Raw genomic sequence first — 13,379 nt, forward strand, 5'->3', positions numbered from 1 at the left:
CACAGTACCCCAAGAATAAGGGATTTGCAGGAATGGAGTTTTAAGGTTGTGCTAATACTGGTAGCCGGTGTTAAAATGTGGGAGACAGAAAAATGTACCTCTTAATATTAGCAAAAAGTCCTATTTTCAAATCCTTCCTGACATCATTTTTCAATTGAAGTGGCACAGTTTTAAAAGAATCATTAGTGTCCTAATCAATCCCCTCAGGCCAGGAAGTTATTGTGGGTTTGTTGTTGTTCGACTCCAAATCTTTTTTTATCGCTTGAGATACTTGAGAATAAGACAGATCTGATGGTGTCTGCTGACAGTGTTACTCAGGATGTCGTAAGCTTTGCAGACTGTGTATTGCATAAAATAACAGTGCTGATAGTACTTGTCAGGCTTCACAATCTTTTTAAACAGCTCATCTTTATTAGGCAACATGATCTTTCTAAACAACTCATCTTTATTAGACAACCGGAATAACCAGCTTGCACTGTCTCTGTAGGAGTCTGCAGTCCCTGCACTTTGTAGATGAGGAACATTCAACACTTCTAGCTGTTGAGAAGGAGATGGAGCTGCTGAAGACATACCAAAAAATTCCCAAATGGATTAAAAAAATGCTTAGAGTGCAGATTGCCTAAAAGAGGTGGTTGAACTAATATAAGAGACACTTGTTACATACAAATGATATAATAAATGGATTTTTTTGGTGAGACTTTGATGTAGATAATTATGGAATTTAGAAACTGTTGAGAGTATGCAAGTCAGTGAGTATGCAAGAACCATTAGGGAGATTTTGTTTTGATTAGTCTCTAAAAAACACAGGTATCTTCCCACTTCAGAGTGGTCCTCATGTGTCTCTCAAACTAGAAGGTAGGAATTTAGCTGAAGGTTTGTCCTTTTGATCATCTCCTGCTTTACAGAAAAATATGTTTGATGTGGTTTAGAAATATAGCTTCCAAACTTTTGGATTACTCGTTTTATAGTTCCTATTGTACTTCAGTGCATTACTGGAAAGAGTGTTTTGTAGGCAAATAATATATTGGTAGTGGCATGATGTCATACACCTGCTGGGTACTTGTCTCAGCTACTCCTGTAGCTGGAGCTACAGATAACTGGTCTCAAGGAACTGATTAGACATTCATCAGAGAAGGACTGGGATGCCTAAAACAAGCCAGACTAAGACCATCTTAATGCTGTGCTGAGAAAACCTTGGTCCACATATGACATCTAGTGCCAGTGCATGTGTGTCTTGGACTGGATAATGCCTCTTGATGTTGTGCAGGGTGTATGAGTAGAGTTTTTTCAGGTGTAGGCAGAGGTGTTCCCTGCAATCTGATTGGTAAGATATTGCCAGTTTATCTGTTAGGCCACAGTAGTTCTGAGTCTTAGTAAATAACGAAGTCCCAACAGTAGGCTTGGCCAGGTCTAGTGACTTCTACTACTGACAGGAGCAGTCCTGCCCCCCATGTCCCTCTTGCCCAACTGTGCTGTAATCTGACTTGATAAACAGGCAAAAGACTTGCTAGGTTAGTTTCTGTCAGACTAGTGAACAAAACCAGGTTGCTTTGTAGCCAGGCAGGTATCAGGGCCATTGCAGGGAAGTGGGAGTGGGAATGCTTGCTTGGAAGGGAATGGGTAACCTGCCTCTTGCAGTGGCTGCAAGCCATTGAAACAGTGCAAGCTGTGTCATGTAATTGCTTCCAAAGATTTGTTTATCATTTTGGATTGAACCTCAATTTCTCTTCATAGGGTGTGTTTTTATAATTCTGTTAATTTCTGTCTTTTTTCCTTCCCTTCCAGTGCCTTCTCTCTCTGAAACAAGTAACTCATGTGTCTGTTCTGTGTATCAAAGGCCCTTGCTCTACCTGATAGGGAACTGCACTGGAAACGGAACTGAAATTCTGAAAAATTTGATTAAGTCAAAAGACTTGGTTGGGATGCAAGTAGATCTTAAAACCATATAATATGCATATTTCATTGTGGTGGCTAGTGAGAATTGACAGGAATCTGTGTGCGAGTTAGAGCTGAGGAAGATGAGGACAAAAAACTAAGAATCTAAAAGTTGAGACAGGCAAATGAATGTAGACTGTATATCCTAGAATTGTTAAGGTCAGAAAAGACCTTGTAAGATCATTTGAGTCTAACCATTAAACTGCCACTGTCATGCTCACCACTAATCCATGTTCCCAAGTGCCACATCCGGTTTTTTTGAACATTAAGAGATGGTGATTTCATTTTACATACATATATATATATATATATATATACACACACATATAATTAGGGATGTGTAATAAGCAGCTTTAATTTGCTCTATTAAAATTGTCATAGTTGCTTTGTTCCTGAATGAGTGAATGTTTAATTAACTTGTATCCTGATTTCCCTTTTCCACCCTTTTGTTATCTATGTAGAGCTTAGGATAGTTCTTCCTTGTTTCTACTGGGGAAATAAAGGTAGCAATTTTGGGTAGCAGTTTGTTCTTTGGTAGAATACATCCACGCAGAGGCACTCAGTTAAGATTTCTGTTTCAAGATGGGTATGGAGGCTGCTTTAAGTGGTTGAAGATTTTGTAGTGTGGTCGATTTTTTCTTTTATAGAATTGAGATGAGTGTTATTTCTGCCTTTAAACCCTCTGATTCGAAGGTATTATTTTGAAGTATTTCTATTTTGCTTATTGTGAGTTTAGGATTTTTCTTTTTCTTTAATAGCACAAGTAGAATAACCCTGTCTGGGAATTGAAATAAGGCAAATTACCTAAATAAGATGTGGTTAAGTCTCAGGGAGGTTTACTAGGTTCTGTTTTATCTTAGGGAGGAAGAGGCAAACTGTTGACTTGGAGTCTTGAGGAGGAGATAAAAATACATAATTGAGGAACTTTCTTAATCACCTGTAAAACCTTTGTCTTTAGTGTATACAGAAGCAGTTATTCTTCCTTTTTGTTTCTCCCTTTCAGTGCTCTCTCTCTCTCTCTAAGCCAGGTAACTAATCTGTGTTTTCTTCTGTGTGTTTAGAGCCCTTAGTAGCTAATAGTGCTGTCACAGACTCTGCATTATAACCGGAACTGAAATTCATGCTGGCTGTGGTCACATAAATTGAGACTCCAGTGTTCCTAGAATTAATTGAAATCCAATGTTAATCCTTTTTCCTGCATCAGTTGTGGGAAGGACAGGATAGTTCTCATTTATTTCAACAGGCTTCAAGCAGTTGCAACTTCACTAAGACACAGTGCCTGAAGTCAGATTGGATTATTGTTCCTTCTTCTCTTTGGTGTGTCAGTCTGGCCATGCTGGGAAAACAAATGGAGAAAGAGGAGTCTGAAATGCTACAGAGAATCTTTCTGAATTCCTGAGCTGTGTGCTTTGCTTTGGATGTGTAAAGTTACACAGATTACTGGTTTAAAGCACTAAAAAGAATTTTTTCATGTCAGCTCAATATGTATTTTTTCTTTCTTTCCTACGAATCTTGTGTCATGATTCACTTGCTGGTATCATCTGTGTTTCTCTCAATAGTTTCACACTGAAATAAGGCCTTCAGCTATCACAGCTGCTTTTAAAATGCCTTTTTTTTTCTCAGCTCTCACTGACAAGTTGTTTAGTTTTGAGGTCTGCTGTAGTTTTCTTAAATGTTATTTCTTTGATTGTCTCGGGGCAGCTTATTTTGCCAAAATCTACACTAGAAGATTCAGGTTCCTTGAGACCTTCATTTCTGTAAAACAGTGTTTTTAAAAGGACCTGAACAGAATTAATTGTAAATACTGTTTTAAAGCAGCTTGATGCATTCAGTCTGCTTGGGAAGAATAAGTAGAAATCTGATTTGGCATAGGAAGGATGAAGAATTTGCTATATGCTTAGTAGATGATACTAAACAGAAGGAGTACATCAAAAGTACTTCAGTGATGTTAACTTGGCTCTATCAGGAAATTGTCATTAGGAAAATAACTCCTCATAAAGCTGTTACACATAATACACGATGGTGGCTGTCATTATGGCTTAACCTGGACTCTGTGTCTCTTCTTAGAAGTCACACATCGTAGTGAAAAGGTTGTTTGACCTCAGTGTATATTTTTGCACATAAAGCTGTTTGGATTTTCTGAGTATGTAATTACCTGACTTCAGTTTGAACAGTCATTTGACTTCATTTTGCTTAAATTGCTAGTAGTTACATGAAATGCTTGTATAGGAAATCAGCTTTCCACACAGTCTTTTCACCAATGATTAGAAATAAGAACATGTTGATTATGCCAAATATTCAGTTGTCAAAGTATTTTCTAAAAGTAATGATTGTCTCTTACCTTCATTCTAGCAATTTCAATAAATTGACCTTACTGTACTTAAAAAATCAGATCTTGGAAAAAATATGCTGAGTTTCAAAACCATACCAGTTTGTTTTCAGACTGGAACTGTGGAATGGAAGAATCAGTTTACAAATAACATACATCACTGCTTTTTCCCCAAGATTTGAGGTAACATGATGATTATGTTGACTATATGGCTACTTTCTCAATGCAGGTGGAAGGTTTGTTGTATTTGTAACTGAATCTATTTCATTATGTAACTTGATAGCTTTGTTCCATTGACCATAATTTTCCTATTAAGTTTCTACATTTCAGAATCCATTCTTTAGAATTAAGCTTTTGTTGACAAGATGTCATATACTGATTTTATTGATTTTAACCTCTCTGCTTTGAGGGAGCAAAAAGCACTGTTACTTGAGAAGAAATTATGTATACTGATTTAAATTCTTGATGGAAAAATGTGCAAGAGTATTGCCATTAAAAGTGTTTTCTGAAAGGACAGCACTAGCATCACTATCAAACTTTAAATTTTATTTCAGAAGTCTGAGCATTTGGAAAGTCCTTTAGAATTCAAAATAGATCATATATCATATACCTGTCTGCATGTTTGTGTTACTGCAATACCTCACTTCAGAGAAATATTACATAATTTAAAAGCAGTAGGGTTGAATTACATTAGGGAAGTCTAAACCTATGTAATGAGCATTAACATTTTTAATGTGCAATTTGATGATTAATCATAAGTGGACCAAGGCCTCTTAGGACTTTGAAAGTACCAGAACAGATGTGTCTGAGCAATCAAAGGTCAGAGTTTTATGTATATTATGGCATGCAGCATTGTTGTTCTTGGGATTCTTATCTTTGTTGAAGGATGATGCAATATTTAGTAAGTTAGTATATTTTTTAGGTATTTATATATTTTATATTTAAGTGAGTGAATGTGTACAAAAACTAGGTAAGCTGTTGGGCCAACATACATATATTCTATACATATCTTAAAAGCATTGGGGTTTTTTGTTTGCTTGGTTAGTGTTTTTGTTTTGGTTTCTTTTCTGGAGAAAATTGATAACTTTGAGGGAGGGGAAAGCTTGCTACAGATAGAGAAATAGAATAACTGCTATTTAAAATATATTTTAAAAGTGCAATTATGCATGTTTTTGGGTTGTGTTTATATCAGTTGCTCCCTTTTTAAAGGTATTTTGTTCTGCAAAGTGACTATGGCAAAAGCAAAACCTCAAATATTTTATGCTTAGTATTTTTTTTGTAATTTAAGGCAGCAATTCAGTATCTAGTGCACAGAAAGAAGTTAGTCACTTTTCAAAAATTATTTCATTTCTAAAGTAAATTCTTTTAAGTTTATTGTGATTCCAAAACTCTTACCATGCTTATCATGGTAAGATGAAGAGATAGTGGAAGGAAACACCAGCTTTCTCATGTTGCTTTGTGGTTTCTTTTGGTCTGTTTTGTTTTCTTTGGTGTAACTGCATGCATTTTGAAGAGTGGGGCTGGAAAGGAAATCTGTCTAGCTTGGGGTCAAGGTTTTAAAAGCTCACATTTATTTTAAGTTTTAAAATTGTCTTCTTGTGCTACGGGAGGGTAAGGAGTCTGTCAGTAGTATTGTCATACTGACTTTGTCTATTCCTAATTAAGCATTTTAATAATGTCCTGTAACAAGTGGCAGATGTGGCTGTTTGGTTGTGGCAGTGACATTTTTAGTACTTCCATTGTTTTAACCTGTAAAATTTGCCTGCTTGGTATCCTTTTCCCACTTGGAAAGCATAGGCTTAAATTAAATGACTAACCAGAATTCCTTAAAATCTGCCAGACAGACTTCCTATCGTACTTTCATTTGCATTCTTGGGATGGAGTAGGAGAAGCTATTCTTTGTATAACTTGCAAGGTCACTAACTAATTTTGGCAATAATTACAATAGTTTTTTGGGGGTTGTTATGCTCAAACAGATTAGGACTGAAAGTAGCAACTGCAGACCTTGTTACAGGTAAAATGAAAAGTTTGGTATAATGCTTGCCTACTATTTATTAATGGAAATAGCTCTCATCCTTGGTGATTTGAAATTCAATATTAGACTTGATAGTAAAAGGTATATTATCAGCCTAAGATTGCTAAACAGTCATCTTGTTGTTTAGCAATCGTTTTTAGAAAGACAAAGTAGAGGTAAAGCAACAGAATATTTTCTTTCATCTGTCTTCTTGAAAATAACATTTGTTAAGTGACTGCATATAAGTGTAGTGTGTACCATTTTATTTTTTATTTATGGAATCTTACTGTTAAGGTTTCTAAAAGCTATCTGAAAAAGTGAGTTGAGTGGCAGTTTTTTTCTTTTGGATCAGTTTATTGAACTGATTTGTCATGTGGCTGCCTGATGGTTTAGATCTGGTGAGAGAAACAATGAAAGCCCATGGTCAGGCAGTTGGAGGAAGAAGGGTGGGACTATTTTTCAGCAGCAACAGCTATGTTCAGTTTAATGCTGTGAGAAACTGTACCCTGCAGTAGTGCCTTCAGTTTTGGGATAATTAAGGCTGTCCTGTTACTAATGAATCTTTTCATTGATAGCATTGCCTTGTTCCTGTCCTCATCACTGCAGAGACTCAGCAGAGACTCTGTCGATGTATCTTGGCTGTTCTGTGCATGACTGGAAACTGAAAAAGGATTTTGGCCATTTGCTCTGTCAGATAATAGGAAACATGCCTGTACCCCTAGCAATTGTCTATAGCCCTGCATTCTTGGTAATGGGGAACATGCTTTAATACCCCTAGTATTTTCCACTCGTCCAAGATTTTTGTTCATTTCTTTTTTTGTTTTCTACTGGACGTCAAGACCTTTGCTTTTTTTCCTCCTTTTACGGATGAAGGGTAAGGGTGGACATGAAGAGGATGTGATGAGTTCTTGCTCAGAAACAGAATGGTAGAGAAAGAAGAAACTTATCCACAGTTTTCATTCAGTAAGAATATAAAGGGATCTTGCAAAATAGAATTTTTAGTAATTTTATAGCTTGGAAAAGATGCAAGGTTTTTTGCTTAACTAAACATACTAGCAAGAACCCCTAACCTGCATTTTTGTTGCACAGTGACCAAAAAAAAGTCAGGCTGTTCAGGTGAGACACTGGAAAACCAAAGGATCTTGGGGCCTCAACTTCATGTGTCTCAATAAGAAATAAGAAACTTAAAAAAAAACTGGCTTAGTTTTGAGCTGTAAATCAACATCTAATTGTAAAATAATATCTATCCAGCAATATCTGTTGTAGAAGTAGTAGACGTGCCTGTGATGACCTGTCCTGAGTAGGTGCAAAGTGTCCTGCTGGTGTGGGGAGGAGTGGAAGCTGTTTAGGAGACTTCCTAAAAAATCCGTGTGCATCTGCAAAGATGAGCCTGTTAAATTGTTTTGCACATGCTACTGGAAGAGGTGGGAAAGGTCTTTATGGAATTGAAGCAGTAGGAGGAATGAGCAGAAGAGGGGGAATCCAAGAGGATGATGTCCCATGTGCAACCTTCTTGACAAATGAGCTCTTTTCCTTGGTGGTGGTCATTCGTCTGTTCTCTGCTGTCCTTTTGTTAGATCGTTCAGAATTGCTTACATCTCTCAATTTTCAAGATTTTATTCTCGGTTTGCCTCGTATGCAGGAAATGTCAGAACTTTCCTAGTAGGAACATCTTCCTGGTTTAATCTAGGGATTGAACTAGGAAAATGGGCATCCACACTTTGCTAATTTCTTGACTTTTATGGTGCTTTTTTGTGTAAGCATTCCCTTTTACATTGGAAATTTTGTATAATGGTAGGGTACATATATAGCACTTGTTTTAATAAGTTAGTTTTTAAACTAGTTGTATACCCTTAAGAACACTGAAAATAAGGCCTTTGATCAAGAATGTTTTGGATTTTTTTCTTAAACCAGGATTCTTTCAGTCATACCAGCAAAGGCAGTTAAGCAATCTCTAAAATGTTGTGGTTGTGCTTGATAATATCAGAAGCAGGGAAGAAAAAAAGCCAGGCTGGATTGAAAGCAAGCAGGTATTAGATGCAGAAGGTGCAGCAGCTTGTGTGGTGACTGACATGGATCCAATATTTATTCACACTGTGCTGCTCTAGGAGAGATGTGCCAGGTGCCTTGGGTGGCTTACAATGTACAACCATGCAGTCTCTGGGGATATTTCCTGTAACTGTCCTGGACTGCTACAAACTCCTTGTACAAGACATTCCAGCATAATTGTGAAATACTTGTTTAATGTGTCATTCTGAATTATCAGTACTTATCTCTTAAAATCTAAATTAATAACAGTACTGAAGAAGAGAACAGCCTCTGCTGTGAAAGAAGCTTTATTTGCCCTTTACCAAAAAGCAGAGGTGTACTGGTACTTGTCAGATGTTGGAGTCCTCTTCTGAGTGTTTTTGATTTACACTTGCTGCTTTTACATAGCTACAAATGTAACGATCAAATGGAAAGCTGAGACTAAATCAGAAACATGCACATGCACCTTCTAGTGAGATTTAAGTTGGGAGAATGGCTTCCTCAAACTTAAAATAGCAAAGGATTTCTTCAGGTGCCAGGGATGGGCATGTTCTTGTGTGTGAAAAAACTTACTTACTACTTCCCTATTCTTTTGCTACCTCTTGTTGACCTTCCCTCGATGCTACATACCTTACAAAGTTTGAGTGTCTGACAACTCCAAGACTGATGTAATGGAATCTATTTTTAACTAACCCTTTTCTACCTTGCTATGCCTTCTAGAGCATTGCAAGTGAAATTTGGCCTGGTTAGCCTTTCCATCTTCATGAACAGAATTCAAGGTGTACTTTTGCATAATCTTGTACTGTTTTTTTTTTTTTTTTCTTAATTAGTATTATTGTATTTTATTGTTTTAATACTGTAAGCTTTCCACTGTTCTTGAGGATTGGTCTGTGACCTCCCTATAGGAGATGAGCAATTCAGAAACCAGGTAATATATACTCAAGACATTTCAGCCCAAATGGATTGGGTTGATTGCAAGGTGAAGGGTAATAATATTTCATGCAGGAAAACATCAGTGGATTGGGAGTGTTGCAGTGTTAGAGTATGTTAATGTTTTCAGGCTCGCTGCTACCTCTTGGTGACCTTGTTTTGATGCTTGAGGTCTGAAGTTGCATTTCCCACAATAATTGATTGCTTGCTAGTAGGCAGAGTGATTAATGTCAGATTCATCTGTGTGTGTTGGAGAAGGGGATGCAGGGAGGTGACTTGCAGTGGTGCTGTGTGTGATTGATGTGCTCTGTGGCATCCTTGGCAATGCTTGTTCTTGTAGGTGCTGGCACCTCATTTGCCCTTTGCTTCAGTCAGGCATCTGCTGCTGGATTTGCTTCCATGATCTCCAGTTAGTGTTTTGTGTTTCCAGTGCTGAGTTTACAGGATAAATACTAGACTGAAAATGTTTGCTTCCCTTATTGAATGGCTATTCCAGACATTATAATCCCATTCCACTCTCTGTACACAAAATCCCATGTGTCTTCTTGAAAGGTTATGGAGTTAATTGTTAGTACTAAGCCTGAAAATAAAGCAGAAATTCTCTTATCTGTAGCATTCAATAAGAGACAATGGAATTAATATTCTGAAACAGAATAGGACAAATAGTTGTCAAAGCTATTTTTACTATGTTTTTATGCAAAGTTCTTACTGTTAGCAAGATAATCTGTTTGGAATGTTGATGAATGTATCAGATAAACACCAAGAAAAATGGAACAAATGAAGAGCAAACTTGATCAAGATACAGTTCAGCATAAATATCTTTAGCTGTTCAAAAATTAGAAATTTAGCTAAAATAATGAGATTCCTAAAGATGTATAAAACCAGCCTTCTGATTTGGGGCTTTTAGAGTGTACATTTTAAAACAATTTTCTTATTATGCATAGGATTATGAGTCATTCATCTATTCTATAAAAAGAAAGAGAACACAAGCAGAAGGAAATGGGACATGCATTTTGAAAGAGTGCTTCTTCCTTTTTGTTTACATGTCAGCTGGATTTTCATGTAATAATGATTCTTGTAGCTGTGGTCTTAAAGCAGATGCTAAATATTACAAAAATTGTGATGAACTATGGCAGCTGAGTTTTGTGTTTAGATTTTAAAATAGCATGCATATAAAGAAAGCTAAATAATTTCTGGATTTCATGTGCTATGTAGGGAATGGGGAAGCAGAAGTAGCTGAATGTTTAGAGGGAGCTCAGAATGCACTTCCAGTTGATAGTTATGTGGGAGATGCTCTTCAGTTTCAGCTTGGATTTGCTCATTGTGCTTTCAGTGCTAGACTGTTTCTTGTATTGTTTTGGCAGCATGTACTGACACTTGCTGGAGCGTGTCAGCAGTTTTGGCACAAGGCTGCTGAGGAAAAGACTTGGTGTAGCTGGATCATTTCAAAGCTTCAGTGTTTAAGCACTCATTGCACTTGATATGGAATGGGTTACGTGACTGGGGTGCTGTTCCAGTTCTTGGGTTACTATAGAATGCATGGAGTGTACATACCTAATTCTGGTGTAAATGTTCAGGGTTGTACTCTTGTTTTCTGTATTAACTGTAAAGTCAGCAATTTTGTAAGTGTCAGTGAACTTTTCAGAGAACGAAGAGCTCTGCCAGGATTCAGAGCAGCAAGCAGGGATTACTTGTTTTTTTTCCTTAAGAACTTTGTGCAAAAGCACATGTTCTCCAATTAACCTCTAGCGTTTCAGCTTCTAAGAAAATGTACTTCATTGACTTCAGATTTGTGCTGTTTAGGTATCAACAGAGCAGATTCTTTGTCCTGACTATTGTAAAGATTTTGCTTTTAATCACATTTTTGTTTGGTTTTATCTGGAAAAAAAAATAAGCACTGAGGAAACATTATTTCTCTCAAGTGCTCTTTAAAATACTTGTTGCTACTTTAAACCAAAAACAGTTCTACTGAGTTACTTGTGTGGTCACTTGTGTAGCTTACAAAGCCAGTTCTATTCTAAAGATTTCAGGAATAACATGAAAGTATTCTTCATTAATGTGTCTTGGGGGGTAGGAGTCAGTTACGTGCTTTTTGCAGAAAGAAAAAGAAAAATATCAAGGAAAATATCCATTATATCTTCTATAAATTACCAGCACATAAAACTCAGATTGTTTTTTAACTCATAGCTTCTGTGAGGAAAATTGCTTGCATGATTTTGTATAAACTATTTCCTGTAATTGGGATCAAGGTTTTGGGGGGAAATGGTGTATATATTTTGCATTTGCTCGTTTTTAAAGGAATTTGATTCTTGTTTCCTGTTTATGATTTTTTTTTTTTTAATGGCATTCTGTGTTCAGTGATAAATTATTACTCAAAATTTATGTGGCAGCCCAGTAGTTGACGTGATCTGGTATGTCATTATAATTTTGTACAGTAAGCACGTTTTAATAAAAACCTAAGATTTAATTATTTTTTAGCTTGAGAAGTAAACCCTGTGTGCATTCTCATTAACATGTAAAAAATATTATTCCAGCTGCGTTGGGGTAGAGGAGCACCATGCTGTTGACATTGATCTGTACCATTGTCCCAACTGTGCAATTCTCCATGGACCTTCTCTAAGTGAGTATGGGTTATTCAAATTTCATCTTACACATTTGGACTGTTCTCTCCCCATGTACAGCTGCAAAGGACTGTTCAGAAGAATATTCAAGATGAGTTTGATTATTTAGAAGGTACTGGTTCTGCATGACTAACTCTGAGCTGATTAAAAACCTGCAAAACAAACAAACCATCTTGAAAGGTTCCCTGATGTGGAGATGGAGATGGAATAAAATGTAAGGCATAGCTATAGATTGGAGAAATCAAAGTGCACAGAGTTAGGAGAAAACAATCTGGGCTTGGCAGAGTGGGAGAGTGAAAATTAGGGAATCATCACTTAAAAAAAAAGAAAGTTTCAAGGTTCCTGTATTTAAATTATCAAAGTTCTGATAAATACCTAGGAAGGCAACTTGGAAAAAATGTACAAGTTAGGTGTCTGTCCTTTCATGATGGTTGTAGGTTACATGCCACAGTAGTCAAACAACTTTTCAACAGTGACAGCAGAATACAAACATCCTGTGAGTGGTGTTTGTTTGTGCTTTTTTTGTTGATCTCCCCCACCTTTATGTCTTTGAAGGTTACACGGTTCCAAATCTCAGGTTTCTCATTTATAAACAAGGCTTCACCAAGGTCAAAATGAGTTTTCAAGAGAGTCTGAAACAGAGCAACAAGAAGACATCTCTTTGCTTCTCCTTCCAGTAGATAAAATTGCTCTAGAGATCTGCAGTGAAAAACTGAGATACTTACTTTCTTTCAGTAACCACTGAAAGGATATTGCTTTATCCAACTCCCTAGAAAAAAATCCAGAAATAAATTTCACTTTTCCAACCATGAATCAAATTTCTACATTCAGACCTGAAAAGTATTTTTAAGGAATGTCTTTACTCTCCAAGCACTGAGCCATGGTCATTTGTATTTTTTAATACAGTGGGTTTTGTTGATTTTGTTGGTTATGTTTTTGTTTCTTGTTTTTTGAATTTTTTCCTTTGAAGACACCAATAATGTTTTATAGTCAATGCTGACCTAAATATTTTCAAATCTGAATTTACTTTACATTTAGAAATAAATTTAAAACCACCTTCAGTGATAGTCTTATGAAGGATGAACAAAATTATTAAGTATCAATTAATGATTTATTTAATACGTTGCATGATATGTAGCTTCTGTAATATGTGAGTTCATGGTCTGTCAGCTGAAAAAGGTAAGATAAATGCTGGTTTATGTACATGTAGTTTTTAGTACTCCAGTGGTCGTTTTCAGTTAAAAATCTGTTTGTTTGTCTTACAAATCAGAATACAAACATCCATTTTTCCTTAATTTTGCCTCTTTTTTACCTGTGGAATAGAGGGACTAGGAAGAAGAGTAGACGAGAGATCATATCAGACTTGTCAAAATAATAGACTAGGAAATTTGAAACTTCTTTTCTCTTTTTTAGTGAGCAGTAGTCTGCTTCACCCTGATGCCTGTAAATAACCTGTCTTGTAATGTAATTGCTGTCTCACCTGCAGCAATTAGACAGTGAGATAAGAGGGATTTTTGTTTTG

The 13,379-nt window shown here is 36.4% G+C and overlaps 1 protein-coding gene across 2 annotated transcripts in view; it reads left to right on the top strand.

Moving 5' to 3' along the window:
* KDM7A (lysine demethylase 7A) overlaps positions 1–13,379 on the top strand; it is a 56,273-nt gene that overhangs the window by 13,834 nt on the left and 29,060 nt on the right. For both annotated transcript variants that reach the window (XM_014869944.2, XM_014869945.2), the window contains exon 2: positions 11,771–11,856. In XM_014869944.2, coding sequence (XP_014725430.1) covers positions 11,771–11,856 — 86 coding nt within the window. The remainder of the gene's footprint in view (positions 1–11,770; positions 11,857–13,379) is intronic.

This window comes from Sturnus vulgaris, chromosome 5 (assembly GCF_052056855.1).
Source record: "Sturnus vulgaris isolate bStuVul1 chromosome 5, bStuVul1.hap1, whole genome shotgun sequence".
Classification (NCBI taxonomy): domain Eukaryota; kingdom Metazoa; phylum Chordata; class Aves; order Passeriformes; family Sturnidae; genus Sturnus; species Sturnus vulgaris.